We start from the raw sequence: 14513 nt of genomic DNA, 5'->3' as shown, positions 1-14513 counted from the left end.
GCACGACAGCGGAGCGGGCGGGGAGTGGGTGGTGTCGGGCTCTAGCCCTGTACATTAATCGAAACGTCGAAAATGAAACCAAAACGGAGGAGGACTCCCGGTGAGATGGCCCGCGGCGATTGGCCGGCCTGGGACGTGGGAGCAGCAGCACTTTACTCTTTACACGGACACCCCACCCCACCTTCTCACTGCCCCGGCGCCCACCCTTTTCGACCTTCTTTGGCAGCAGCTCGAGCTGCTGGTCGCCGTGGCCCAGCTTGCCAGAGCCTCCCTCGCCCCAGCTCCAGACGGCGCCGTCGGCGGTGAGGGCGATGTTGTGGTCACCTCCTGCCAACACAGCGACGACGCGCCGCGCAGTCAATGGACAATGCCTCGACCTTCTTGGGCAGAGGCTGGCCCTGCCAGTCGCCGTGGCCCAGCTTGCCAGAGGAGCCATCGCCCCAGCTCCATACACCGCCGTCGGCGGTGAGGGCGAGGCTGTCGCCTCCAAAAAATGGACTGCTGGGGCTGCCGCACCGCCTCGGCGCGCTTCTGCGCCGCCTGCGTGCAGCAAGCGACAAGCATAACAGAGTTTGCCGCGGAGAACCGCCGTCTCGTGAGCATCATGGCCGAAGGGCTCGACGAGAGAGCGCGCGCTCTCGCGCAGGCCGAGGCGCGGCTCTCTCACGCGAGGACGGTGGCGAAGCTCGCGGCGGAGCTGGCGACGGTGCGGCGCGAGGCGGACCAGCAGGCTGTCATTGTCAAGGAGCTGCGCCACTCGGTGCGCCGCGCCTCGTCGCGCTTCTCGCGCGCCAAGGCGGCGGCGGGCAGAGGCGACGGCGAGGCGGCGGCGGGCCACTGCGTTGGCACGGCCGGCGGGGCCGGGCGCGTTTGGTATTGCTAAAAAAAAATCTCTCTCTTTTCCTGCTCGCAATCCTAGACTTTGCTCGGATTGCGAGCGCGCTGGTAGTAGTCGTACGTAGGCGTCACCAGTCACCTTGGGGCGTCACATCGCAAGAGATGCTACGATTGGGTGGGGGGGGGGCGATGCCGCACAATCCTTCGACTTCAGGATTGAGAACGGGGCTGCTCCGCGATGCCGGTGCCCTTCGCCGACACGATGACCTCCGACGTGAAGTGGCCCGCGATGACCGACCCGCTGAGGCTCAGCGATTTGTCGCGGCAGCGCGTGGCGGTGTGCATGGTGGGCGCGGTGCGGACGCTGCTTTCGCCGCTCGTGTACAAGTCTGTGAAGCGGCACCTGCTGGACGCGCAGCTCGTGCCGGCCGACCTCTTCTTGCACCTGCATTTGGGATGGGACCACACGGCGTTCGCACCTGGCATGGGTATGCACGGCGCCAAGGGTGACACCGTCAAACGCGACGATCCGCGCCTGCAGATCGTGCTCCGATATCTGAAGCCGGTGCAGACCGACCTGACCGAGACGAGCGACTGCGCGAGCGAGGAGATGGGACGCACCAAGGTCTGCCAGATGAACATGAAGAAGAGCAATCGTGGCGGCGGCCTCGCCGGCTACCTGCAGTACATGTGGATCAATCGCTGCTTCAACACCGCCGTGCAGCATGAGCGCACGAGCAACCTGACGTACTCCTGGGTGATTCGGACGCGGCCCGACGTGGCCTTCTTTGATCGCGTGCCGTCGCCGGTGACGATGACGCCGAGGCGGATGGTGATGATGATGAAGGAGTCGAACCCCGCGTACTTTGACGGCTTCTTCATGGTTCCGCGCGGGCTGCTCGACGACTTTATTCAGGGCTCCGACGCTTTTTGGACCACGCATGCGCACGGCCTGCCTTGGCCGCCCGAGTGGCATCTCTTCCCGTACTTGCGATCGGCGCGCAAGCTCCCATGGGGCTACGCCCTCGTGCCGGCGGCGCTCGTGCGCAACGCGCCTGGCTACATCAAGAAGAACAGGGTCGAAGCCGATTGCTTTCGCCTTTCGCTCAAGGAGTCGCCCCAATTCGTCTACGAGGCGCAAGGCACCAGCTGGGGACGCGCCGATGGTGGCAAGGGCGCGCTGCTCTCGTTCCGGCAGGCGTGCGAAGCCTTCTTCCAGCAAAACGGCAACACCGCGACCGCGCCGGCGCCGGCTTTGCCTTCGGCACCGTACAGGAGGCAGCCTACTCACAGCGCAGCGACAACGATGAGACGGCCTGTTTACAGCGCAGAGCATCACCCTTTAGGCAGATCGCCCCCAACGTTTGAAGATCGTCTTAGAGCCATGCGCGACGGTTGACATTGATCTCAAAATCATAATTTTCAAACGAGACTTAATACTATAAATACATGCTCTCGCCAACGCTTCGCTGTAGATACATGTATATTGGCACACGACGGCGCGCGCACGCTCTCACGTATACAGTCACTCTCTCTTCGCGCGCCGCGACGACCGACGTGCTGTATATAAATAACTCATGTGCATGAACAAAATATCCTCCTAAGAAAATTTGCTGCGCCTCCGCTCGAGCACCGCCTCAAATGCTCAGCACCGCCTCCATGGCACGTTCGGGAGAGGTACCGTATGCTCATCCGCCGTCTCCACAACGACGCGCACCGGCAGCCTGTCCGGATCGCGCAGTAGCTCATGGTCGCGTTCGTAGTGGAAGAGAGCGCTGCCGCTGGGCCCCCACCACCCGCACGCATTCACCTCAATCAGCTTTGCGCGGCCGCTTGAGCTGTCCACGTGCGCATCGACGACGCAGTCCGCGTACGGCGAGAGGGGCGCGAGCTCCTGCCAAAGGCGGATCAGTGATGGCACGGCGGCGCGCGCCGATGCCTCCGTGTGGCCAGCAGCGCGTCGCCAAGTTTGCTGCGAGATGCCGGCCACACGCCCGCCGCATACGATCAGGCGCCACTCGTTGTGCGCGCTGATGCCGTGCTCCCACGGCTGGACGACGAGGTAGCGCGCGCGACCAGCCGCTCCGCCGCTGAGCGACTGCCGCAGCACATCCTCGCTCGAGGTGAGCTCCGTCAGCGCGCTCTGCGCGGTGGCGTGCGGTCGAAGCGGCACGTCGTTCTTCGCCGACTTCTCTGCTGTCTTGACAAACGCTTGGCCGCCGACGGCACGTATCGCCTCTGTGAGAGCACTGATCAGAGCCGGCAAACTCTCCAGATCCTCTTCGTTGAGTTTCCTTCCGTTGTACACGGCGTGCCGGATCGCGACTGACTCCAGAACGTCACGGTCGGAAGGCGCGAGAGCGACCAGATGCGCTGCTGGCTGCATGTGTCGCCAGTGATGAAAGGCAAAGCCGGCGTTATATGCATTGTAGAGCGCGCCGCAACCCGCATGCGTGCGAATCTCGGCCGCGTGAGGCACGTCAATCGGAGCCTCGCTCACGGTGACCACCACGGCACCGCTCATGAGAGCTCTATGCTCTGGCGCGAGCGAAGCCCACCAACTCGGGTCGACGCGCACACCATCACAGTCTGCCCGAAACGGCGCCCACTCGTGCAGGTTGCAGCTGTTGCAGACGTCACCGCCGTCTTCAGGAGCAGCACGCACTGCAGCAGCGGCGACGGTCTGCGGTACAACCGAGCCTCCGAACTCATGCACGACACATGCAGCGGGCCGCATCGGGTCGCCTGCCAGCCGATCGCCGCAATCGTTACCAGGCGCTGTTCCTAAAGCGAGTGCAGGCGACATGAGGGTGAAGCGGTTAAACGATCGATCTCAGCCATGCCGCGAACGCAAAAAAATAAATCCGAAATTTTCGTTTTCTTTCTTTGTTTCGGCGCCGGGCGTAGAGTGGGCTTCGTCACCCAAGATAAGTACGGTCTGGGACATCTCAGACTTGACACACTGGGCCAGGAGAGCGACAGAGAAGGCGAGATGGTGAGGTGGGAAGCCGGCTTTGTCGGCACCTGGCGTGTGAGTGACACACACACACACACACACACACACACACACACACACACACACACACACAGAGAGAGAGAGAGAGAGAGAGAGAGAGAGAGAGAGAGAGAGAGAGAGAGAGAGAGAGAGAGAGAGAGAGAGAGAGAGAGAGAGAGAGAGAGAGAGAGAGAGAGAGAGAGAGAGAGAGAGAGAGAGAGATTTAGCAATATCAGACAACTCTAACACTCACACGTAATTTGGGGCCTGGAGCCCTGTTCACGCGCGCGCGAGACGTGCAGACAGGGTTGCCAGGTGAGAGCGAATGGCGCGGTTCACGCCTCGCACAACAGAGAGAGAGATGCGCTCTGCATTGTGTCACACACACACACACACACACACACACACACACACACACACACACACACACACACACACACACACACACACACACACGCACACACACACACACACACACACACACACACACACACACACACACACACACACACACACACACACACACACACACACACACACACACACACACACGTGTGGGTGAGTACTCACCTGGGCGTGTCGCGATGACGTGCCAAGCGCCTTCTTGTTCGGTCCCCCCCCCCTGTTCCCCATGCTTGCTGCCTTGCGGCGGCCAGCGCTTGCCTCGCGCCACACCGCGCTGCCCGCTGGCAGCGCGAGGCTGCTACGCCGCGCCGCGAGCCACGTGGCGCTTCTGGGCTGCGTCGGCTGGTGCTGGGAGCGCGCCGACCGCGCCATGCACATCGAGATGCTTCAGGACAAGCTGGGCGGCGTGGCCACGGTGGAGGCTGCCGTGCTCGGCCAGTCCACGCCGAGCGAGTGCCCTCTGTGCGCTGCTAGCAATCCTTGGATCTTGGGTACGATTGTGAGCGCCGCCGCTCATAGAGTCATAGTCCTACAAGATGTAGGATTGCGAGCGCTACTGCTCGCAATCGGAGGCATGTTGCTCGGATTGTGAGCATTGCTGCTCGCAATCCTAGACTTTGCTCGGATTGCGAGCGCGCTGGTAGTAGTCGTACGTAGGCGTCACCAGTCACCTTGGGAGCGGAGCTGCTCTTAGTCCTAGAAGATGTAGGATTGCGAGCGTAGGTGCTAGCAATCGTACAGAGATGCTACGATTGCGAGGAGTAGCTTTCGACTTCTAGGATTGAGAGCGGGGCTGCGAGCCGTCTTATTACCAGGTTGCAACCCTAGTTTCGCACTGTGCTGTGAACGCTGCTGGTTGGCGTCGGTTGCGCAGCACCCCGTCCCCATCCAGGTTGTTGGTTGCTGCCCCAGGTCCCGCACTATGTAGGTGCAATGCCCCGTTCTCTGGATCATGCATGGTTCATGCTTGTTCGGGTACCGGTACGTGGTTCGCCCTTTTTGCCGACCGACCTCCGAGCCCAGATAGCGCACCGTGATCCTCGTCGGCATCCGCGCGGGGGCGCCCTGCTGCCGGGCCCCTGGCGGCCCGCCACGTAGGTGCGACGTGCCCGCCGAAACATCGATTCAAACAAACGACGTTCACAGCGCCAATTCGGCCCCAGCTCTTCGGCTCGCTCCGCTCGCCGGTGAGTTGGTTGGTTGCTGGCAGCACCCCAGCACTGGGGGGTCCTGAGAGCTGTTGGTTGCCGCTCGATTCACAGCACTGTGCGAAACGGGTTGCCCCCCCTGCAACGGTAAGAGGGATCGCTGCTCTCAAACAGAGAGGAGAGAGAGAGAGGAGAGCGTCCAGAGATATGCCCGGCGGGCCGAGCGCACTGGATCGCCTGATCTCGCGCCTCGGCGACGTCACAAATGGCATGACTCCAAACGGCGAGGAGACCCTCCTCGGGCGCTTGGCCGCCCGCCTCCGCCAACTCGAGCGCCGGATCGACGACGAGTCGGCGGCGCTGCTCTCGCGGCTGACGGCGCGGGACGAGGAGCTGCTCCGCTCGGCCCGCCGGCTGTACCACGCCTGCTCGGTGGTGCCGTGCCTGCTCTACTACCTCCGCACCTCCGAGTCTCCCACCAAATTCCCGGCGACCATCTCGTTCACGATCCGCAAGGGCGTGCCTCGCTGGACGCACCACGCGCTGTGGCTGGCGGGCTGGGCGTGCATGGGCCGCGTCTTCCAGTCGGCAGGCTCGGCCGCGACGCGCCGCTTCGCCGCCGCCATGTTTGCGACTGGAATCTGGACAACCTTCATCTTTCGGCTCGGCGGCGGGCTCTTGTCCGACGCGGCGCACCTGCTCGGCGCCGCCGCCTACATGGTCGACCACGAGGCGCTTTCTTGCGCCGTCGCGCCGCCCTCCCGGCGGATCGCCCTCCGCACTGTCGATGATTGATGACAGTTCATGATGAACAGGTGCTGCTCCGCCTCTGGGCCGTCGCGCCGCCCTACCGCGCCGCCTTCCGCGCCTCGCTCGGCGTGCTGCTCGCCGCCTTCTGGCGCGAGACTAGCCGAGATCTGGCACCTAGCCGAGACTTGCCCGAGACCTCTAGCCGAGACGAGGGAGCACGCGCAACAACAACCACACGAAACGAGTACTGCAACTCCTCCGGCACGTCTGCTCGCGGGATCACAGCCCATCTTCCCTTAGCCCTAGCCACAGCCCAACCCCCGCCCCAACCCTAGGCGCGGCCACCTGCTCGAGCGGAGGCACGGCATAAGCGCAGAGTCCTTTGCCTCGCCTGCAGTGCGGCGGCGGCAGATTGCGGCGGCGCCGCGGACTGCGCAGAGGTGCCTGCTCATCTCGGGTCATCTCGGGTGATCTCAGATGTCATCTCGGGCCATCTCGGGCCATCTCATGTCGTCTCGCGCGTGATCTCGGATGTGATCTCGGGTGCGATCTCGGCCGCAGGAGCCTCTTCCGCGCCGACCTCGCCATCATGCTCTCCGAGAACTTGCTCTTCTCCGCCTTCGTGCAGGGCGGCCGCACCGGCGTCAGCCGCCGCGGTCGGGAGTTGGCCGAGACTGAGCGAGGTTGGACCATGCGTTAGGCATGCTCTCCGGTGTCGAGGCGCGGCGCGGCGGCGGCGGCGGCAGGAGTGGGGGCGGAGCTGGCGACGAGACTAGTGGTCGTTGCGAGGACGGAGGCGGCAAGGGCAAGGCCGTGGGAGAGTTTCGAGAGATACTGCACCACTAGTATGTAGTAACATGACTAAAATTGATTGAAAGCATTCACCGAAGAAAGAACTCTTAGACGTGCACAAACAAACGCGCCCCCCCCACACGCGCAAGAACCCCTATTTTAGGGTGCCCACACGCCACAGGACCCAAAAAAGAAAATAGCTTTCTGCTTTCTCTCGCACCGCCTCAACCCTCATTTTTACCCATCTCACAGTAGAGGTGTCCGTTTTTATTTATTTATTTAAAAGGGGACCGCACGAGAGGCAAATCTCGAATCTGATGTTGGAGTGTTCCAATAGGAGCGAGGCCTCACGCCTCTTCCGTTGGGGGACCGAGTGAATAGGAAACGAGGATTTCCCATTGTGTCCCCTTCGCGTGCGAGCGTGACACTGCACTTTGCGCCGAGCGCCCGCGGCTCAGACCTTGTCGCTTGTGCAGGCCTACCCTCATTGGGCGCACCGGTCCGGACCGATGGCGCTCGGTGTGGAGCAAGCAAGACCCCCCCCCCCATCGGCGCGCGCCCGAGGTTCAAACGGCCGCCAGGAGCACCAAGAGGACTCCTCATGGCTGTGCCCAAGTGGGCTTCGACCGGCCTCGGCTGGGGGGGCGGGTTGTCCCGGTTGCGGACGCGTTCTGCAGCCCCCTGGGCGTGGGTCAGCACCCCAAAACTGCCCCTCGGCGGCATACAGCACTGCCAGCCAGCCTATTCCTCCTCCTCAAGGGCTGTACTATGGCCATATTGCGCCGCCTCCTACTGGCAGCCGGGCGGGCGCGCGCCGCGCGCGCCTCGGCGCGCGCACGGCTCGCAACATTCGAACGAGTACTGCCGCCTGGCCGCCTCAAGGCTGCCGGGCGGCAGTACTCGCCTCGCAAGGCGCGCACCGGCTGCTCTGGCTGCTGGCCTGCGCCGGCGGCCGCTGCGCTGGCCGCTGCTGCGCTGGCCGCTGCTGCGCTGGCCGGCGAGCGGTACGACCGCCGGCGGCCGCCGCACCCGCGCCTTCCCTCGCCGGCGCCGTCGCGCCGTGCGCGCCCAACTCTGCTGGCACACGGCACGCGTCGTCACTCAGCCGCGGAGTCGAGAACAGGCGGTGCAGCGCGCGAAGCGCGCGCGATCTCGTACTTTCAAGGCTGGATCCGGCCATTCCAAGGGTATACCTTTGACAATCCCCAGCGTCCCTCCCTCCTAGTCACAATCTCAATATCTCGACTCCCCAACAGCAACACGAAGTTTTCCTTTTTTTTTTGGGCCATGTTGCGTGTGGGCCCTGGCGATATTTTAAATAGAGGTGTCGAGGCCTGTCGAGGCCTGTCGAGGCCTGTCGAGGCCTGTCGAGGCTGAAACCATGCTTGTCCGTGTCGAGGGGTGTCGAGGGGTGTCGAGGGTGTCGAGCGTGTCGAGCGTGTCGAGCGTGTCGAGCGGGTGTCGAGTTGCGTGGTGGCGCAAGGTGTCGAGCGGTGTCGAGCGTCCGTGTGGCTAGCGCGGGGCTATACTCAATAGCAGAACTGCTGTAACCAATGAAACCATCCTCGCCTCTCCCCTAGCTCTCCCCACAGCACACTGCTCCACAGTAGAACACATGAGCTTGCGTCCGAGAGAGGACCGGTTGGAACGCGCAGGCCTGGTGGGGGCCTGGTGGGGGCCTAGGCATCCAGCCTGTTGTTCGCAGCGATCTGCATGGCAGCAAAGCTGCCATCAGCGGGGGTAGCCGCGGCAGCCGCGGCAGCGGCACCCTCCCACGGCGCCTCCCCTGCCGACACCGCCGCCGTCGCCGCCAGCGCCGCTTCGGCGGGCTCGACGGCGGCTGGCCCGGCGGCGAGGGGGGGGGGTAGGGGGGGATTATAATGTTTTGCAGTCAGAAGAGCAAGAAGAGAGCCGCTGGCAGGCCGCCGGCTGGATATGAGCGGTGTCGAGTGGTTCGAGCGGTGTCGAGCGGTGTCGAGCGGTGTCGAGGGGTGTCGAGGGGTGTCGAGGGGTGTCGAGGGGTGTCGAGGGGTGCACGGACGAGCATGGTTTCAGCCTAGATGGTGTCGAGGGGTGTCGAGGGGTGTCGAGGGGTGTCGAGGGGTGTCGAGTTGGTCGAGTTGGCATGGGGTGTCGAGGTGTCGAGTCGGTGTCGAGGTTTGGTGTCGAGGTGTCGACAGGAATTTTGACAATTAATCAGATGCACAGGCTTGGCAGCGACGCCTCGATCTCGCTCAAAGTACCCTGGCGAGCAGGGAGAGGCGTCGCTCTGGGCACCGGGCTTGCCGTTGCTCAGTGGCATGCATGGCACCACGGCGCGTCAGCTGGCGAGGCGACTCGACGGGCGCTCGTTCGCACCCTTGACGACGGCTTTCAAGATCTCAAGGGCAAGTTTGGCGATCGTGTGGAGCGCGTCCAGAGGATCCACGTGTCTATGTGCTCGGCGACGAGCATCGTCGTATTTGGCGCGAATGCGGGCAACTGGGCGCTGCCGGACGGCACCGTCTTTGTCAACGCCGGCGGTCAGGCGGGAGCCATCTACCGACAGCGGCCGGGCGCGTTCGGCATCGTCACGACGCCCGTCGCGGGGGCACCGCAGCACCCGGCGTGAAGGAACCCCACAAATTTAGGTAGTCTGGTATGTGTGATTGTACCAAAATTGAAGTGGACTCAAATGGCGAGCCCAGGAAACTCCGAGCCGCATCTACGGTGCTCAGATGAGACGGCGCCACACACTGCACTAGCCACTACGGGCGGCGGATACACGAGACACCTGTCCGCTCCGCTGTCCCCCGGCGCGAAGTGGGTAGGCGCAGCAGCAAGAGGTACTCGGCCTCGGCTGCCCCCGCGGCCCGCTGTGGGACCGGTGCGGTGCAGACAGGGCGCAGAGGAGCGGCGGCGAGTGCCGGCAGCGGCAAGACTACTAGCCCGCAAGGAGTTGCGTCGACGAGCGGCAACGGAGGGAAACGGCAAAGTGAACTGCGCTCGACGGCACCCGAGGAGAGGTCGGCGGCTGCGTACACCTGCGGCGACGCGCGGAGTTCGGAGGAGCGGTCGGCAGCAGGGTAGAAGAGAGGGCGGGGCGGCGGCTGCTTTGGTGGTGAGGCCCGCAGCGACAGAGAGCGAGCAAGCGGGGGCCGCAAGCGACTCGCGCGTGCGAAAAGGCGCGGCGAGCTTGGGAGATCGAAGCGGGCGTGGGGCACGGTGGCGCTCACCGTCGAAGCGAAGCATTAGGTTCAGAGGCTGGTGGAGCCGAGCCACAAGGAGCGCGAGAGCGCATGTCGAGCTCTTTGGCGTGCCTGGAGTGACCTGCGTGCAGGACCTACCGGACGGCGTGCTGTACCCGACACCTCCGCTATCAGCGCGGAGAGTGATCGCGCCTACAGTGCATAGCGTGAGGGAGTATTCACCCGAACAACCCCGTCTTCGACGCCATTTGCGGCGGGGCTCACAACGGGAGCGCGCGCGCACCTGGTAGCTGTGGGAGCGGGGCGCTGGCCACCGGGTGGGTGCTTGACCGGGATCCGCCGCCCATTTGACGAGAGCATCACTGCGCCCGGCTCCGCAGGGGCGCGCAGTTTGAGCGACTGTCGCTGCAGACGCTCACGCTGCTCCTCCCTGGGTCTCTTCCCACAGGAGCAGCTGTGAAGCGGCTGCGGCAATAGCAGACAGGCATGAGAACCAGGGCTATCAGCAAAAGAGAAAAAAAGTCGCGCGACACTGGGCACGGGACTGGCGCGCACTGGCACTAACACAGGTAAACAGCCTGGTGGGTGGGGCCTCTACTCTCGCCAGGGTGCCGTCGACCTTCACCGCACGCTCGCCCAATGAATTGTCATATCACCCGTGAGTGAGTGCGAGATAGGGCTGGCAGTAGGCAGCTAGCCTGTGAGGAGGGCGTCCATAGGAAAGGGGAAACACACGGTGGGTAAAAAAAGAAAGAAAACAGACAACCCCATGTGCATGCACATGTGCACGTGCTTGCAAGGATCCTTGCAACCCGAGGTGGAAAAGACGAGCACTTGTTGTGTGTTGTGTTGAACCGTGGAAGGGGAGAGCGGGGGCGGGGGCGGGGGCGCGCGGCGCACGCGCGACTGAGGGCAGGGGTGGGGATTCCCGCCGTGCACACGCTGCGCGCGCACACGCACCACATGCACCACATACCCTCATGCGGCGAGCAGGCGAGCGATCTGTGCGCGGTGAGGCGGCCGGCGAGGGGGCGGCGGGTGACGGGGCAAGGGAGCAGCCCACACCCGACGCGTCGCTTTGAGCGAGGTCGAAGAAAGGGCCTGCGCAGGGGCCGCAGGGCGCTCAGTGGTGAGGCGAGGCGGAACTGGCCGCGGGCAAGGCGTTGTGAATGCTACGTGTGTAAGGCCGGTACGGAGGGGAGCTCACCCAGTCCGGCGCCGTAGCCTTGGGGGTCTCTGGCATAGCGAAGAGCTGCACAGTGACCCCTCACTGGAACGGAGCTTCCGGAGTTCTCTGATGAGACCGGCGGGCGGGGACACGAATGGGGGAGCTGGTCGTTTCCGCAGGCGAAAGCACAAGACGAATTTTTAAATTACGAAACTCCGTGGAATCATCATTTTTTCGGGATCTGAGCCGAGTCTGAGGCTGGTTTGCGGCCAAATTCAGCCAAATTGGCAAAATACCGGGTATTTTGCGGATATACCTGGGGAAAACCCGGGTATACCTGGAAATACCGGGTATTTTGCCGATAGTAAAACAGAGTGGGGCCGAGCGGAGCCGAGATCAGCCGAGCGGAGCCCTCGAGGCGGAGCTCACACACGAACCCACACGTGGTCTCGTCCGTGCCTTACGGCCGGCGATATTGCTAGAGGCGGAGCAGTCTGCTCTAGCCTCAGACGTGGTGTTCCCCTCGTTCGGCCGAGCCCCCAGACAAGCACCCGACAGCACTAGACAGCACTGACAAGCATCTCTGGTATGACAGCTGGTATGACGATAGTTAGTGTCTGATATAAAAGAGAACGTTTTTCAAGTTGCTTAAAAAGAATTTTACAACGAAAAGAAATTCCCGAACAGGCGCCTTGCCTTTCTCCGACGTCTCCTTGGATCGAGTCACGCCCATTATGTTTTTCGCTGTGCTCTCCTCCATCCTCCTCGGCGCGTCGGTGCCACTCAATCACACCACGCCCGATAACACCGCGCCCGTGCCAGCTGTCCCGTCCGAGAACGACTTCGCGTCCGAGAACACTAGCGTGGCAGCCGAGTACTTTGCGCTCGTAGACGCGGACGGCGATGGCATTCTGACGGCAAACGAGAACCGCCGCCTGCCTTGGCAAGAGGACGAGGCTCCCGGAGTCGGCGAACTCCATGGGTTCCCTTCCTGGTACGATAGCAACGACGGCAAAGTCACGCTGGCTGAGGACGACGGCCAAGGCACGCTGGCAGTGGACGGTGCTGCCGAGCTTGAGGAGGAGGTGGACGAGGAGGTGGAGGCTTCCGCCACTGAGAGCCAGCTCTTTGTCGCTTCGACCCAGGGCGACTATGCCGACATTCCTTCGTTTAGCGAGGAACAAGGCTGGTCGGACCCGAGCAACTATGGCGTCATCACCGGTGTGCGGTGCAGTGGCAAGTACTGCGACTCTATGCAACTGAAAGCATCACAAATTGAGTCGACCAACTTTTCTTCGGCACTTACCACATATACCGAGTGGTTCTCGGAGGAAAATAGCGGGTCCGGCAAGTGCGCACCGGACTACGTCGTGACGGCAGTGAAGTGCAAAGGCCGTTACTGCGACAGCCTCCGTTTGCGTTGCAATAAGCTCAAATCAGGAGGCCGGTGGACCTCCGAAGAATACGAAACCTCAAAATTCAGCTCCTCGAGGCGGCAAAGTGGGATTGGGGAATGCTACAAACCGTCGACTTCGGTGATCGGGATCAAATGCTTCGGCGATTATTGCGGTCAGAAGAAACTGATATGCCGAGGGATCGTCATTGAGGTCGAGGTCGAGAGTGAGTGGCGCATTTATGCCTCCGACGGTGCGAATCCGACAACCACGTACACATATGAAGAATCCAGCAGTTCCGAGTTGAGCTGGCTTACGAGCCGCAGCACCACCGTGTCCATCGGCACCACGACGCAGGTGAGTGGATCGTTCAAGCTCTTCGGGGCCTCCATCTCAATGACGACAGAGTATGAACAAGAAACTTACGAACAGGTGTCTGCGTCTTACGAACGATCCACGCACTCAACGGCAGCAATCGAGTGCAAAAGCAATTGCGCAACGGAAGGCAAGAACGCGTGGTTGTACTGGCAGAAGGTGAAAGGCCCTGGCACCAGTTTCTTCCGTTCCCCTCCGAGATGCATCGTGAAGTGCATGCGTGAGGGGCGGTCTCCACAGTGCCCGCCCGGGCACTGTGAGCCAAACACCGAGTGCCAGTGCTGCACACCCAATGTTCCGCTTATCAGCTCCGCAGACCTGGCGGAGCCTCCCTGCCCCCCTACAAGAGCCTGAGCAAGTCAGTTTTGCCAAGGGGCAAGGTCTGCGCGTGCTGCGCGCACCTCGCGTATTCCGTGGGATGCAAAGGGGGGGAGGGGGGGGGGGGGGCGGACCTGGTCCTTGTGCCGGCCCGGCACACTCGTCCTCTCACCCCCAAGCGCACTCACACTCACACGTTCATAGCGCGCTCACTTTCCCTCAAGTCACGCACAAGCGCATCACACTCGAGAGTTCATAGCGCACTCACTTTCCCTGTTTATAACTCACCTCTTCACGCTACCTTCCTTTTAGGAAGGAGGACGGCATCTCTCTCGGACTCTCCTTAGCGCCCTTCCGCGCTTTTGTGTATAGGCTCCCATATAGGATCCGCGCGCCTAGCCGCGCGCTCAGCCTCTCCAGGGAGCTGCACCCTCTCAGGAACTAGAATCAGCGTATTTTTGTTCCTTTTGTGTAGTACATCCTCATTCGCCAGTGTCAAAACACAAACAACTCTCTCTCTCTCTCTCTCTCTCTCTCTCTCTCTCTCTCTCTCTCTCTCTCTCTCTCTCTCTCTCTCTCTCTCTCTCTCTCTCTCTCTCTCTCTCTCTCTCTCTCAACTGTCACCTGTCACGATGAGATCGATGTCTCTCGGCTACGGTTCCAACCTCGGTACAAATCTCAAATGTCGTCAATAAATAAATAAATAAAAACGGACACCTCTACTGTGAGATGGGTAAAAAGGAACAGGTCCCCGCCCGGACGGTGTCGTCAAAATGTCGTCAAATGTCGTCAAAAGCTTGTGGGGTCCCTTATTTTGTAGACGGTTTAATTAGCGCGAAGAGGTTTGGCGAGGCCTCCAACATGTCTGTTGGCAATAGCGAGCTTCGTCGTGCTTGCCGCCTGGCCGACACCAGTAGCGGCAGCGCTCAGCCAACATTGATCTCGATCAGCGGGCGCTCGAGGCGGCCGCGCGCGCCCCGGCGCCTGGGTATTTTCAACGGGCCCCCGGGGGCGAGGGGGTTCTCTTGCGGGGCGTCTCGAGATTTCGTTTACTCTCTAGTGTGTCGGCTGGAAGTCTAGCTCGTATTGCGTGGGAGGGCAAATCGAAGACACGTACGCTAAACTCTCTCGCGTCTCGGCTAT

General features: G+C 62.2%; 5 protein-coding genes across 5 annotated transcripts; 4 read left to right on the top strand and 1 right to left on the bottom strand.

The window, feature by feature from the left end:
• Positions 1 to 132: 132 nt before the first annotated feature.
• Positions 133 to 903, top strand: EMIHUDRAFT_349842 (hypothetical protein; the record flags this gene model as incomplete). Its single annotated transcript, XM_005770453.1, has 1 exon — positions 133 to 903. A coding segment is annotated over one exon (387 nt), but the record flags the coding sequence as incomplete, so codon positions are not given.
• Positions 904 to 2482: 1579 nt separating this feature from the next.
• On the bottom strand, positions 2483 to 3646 carry EMIHUDRAFT_461318 (hypothetical protein; the record flags this gene model as incomplete). The annotated part of the gene is made up of 1 exon (XM_005770452.1): positions 2483 to 3646. The coding sequence occupies one exon, from the start codon at positions 3641 to 3643 to the stop codon at positions 2483 to 2485; it is 1161 nt and encodes a 386-aa protein (XP_005770509.1).
• An 817-nt stretch (positions 3647 to 4463) lies between these two features.
• Positions 4464 to 4829, top strand: EMIHUDRAFT_196130 (hypothetical protein; the record flags this gene model as incomplete). The annotated part of the gene is made up of 1 exon (XM_005770451.1): positions 4464 to 4829. The coding sequence occupies one exon, from the start codon at positions 4464 to 4466 to the stop codon at positions 4827 to 4829; it is 366 nt and encodes a 121-aa protein (XP_005770508.1).
• A 747-nt stretch (positions 4830 to 5576) lies between these two features.
• EMIHUDRAFT_432266 (hypothetical protein) lies at positions 5577 to 7005 on the top strand (the record flags this gene model as incomplete). The annotated part of the gene is made up of 4 exons (XM_005770450.1): positions 5577 to 6283; positions 6471 to 6575; positions 6697 to 6764; positions 6836 to 7005. A coding segment is annotated over one exon (600 nt), but the record flags the coding sequence as incomplete, so codon positions are not given.
• Positions 7006 to 12017: 5012 nt separating this feature from the next.
• Positions 12018 to 13769, top strand: EMIHUDRAFT_196127 (hypothetical protein; the record flags this gene model as incomplete). Its single annotated transcript, XM_005770449.1, has 2 exons — positions 12018 to 13211; positions 13755 to 13769. 2 exons carry the CDS (start codon positions 12018 to 12020, stop codon positions 13767 to 13769), a joined length of 1209 nt encoding a protein of 402 aa, XP_005770506.1.
• Positions 13770 to 14513: the final 744 nt, after the last annotated feature.

The sequence above is a fragment of the Emiliania huxleyi genome (genome assembly GCF_000372725.1).
Source record: "Emiliania huxleyi CCMP1516 unplaced genomic scaffold EMIHUscaffold_4, whole genome shotgun sequence".
Classification (NCBI taxonomy): Eukaryota; Haptophyta; order Isochrysidales; family Noelaerhabdaceae; genus Emiliania; species Emiliania huxleyi.
This window is presented reverse-complemented; position numbering and strand designations above follow the sequence as displayed.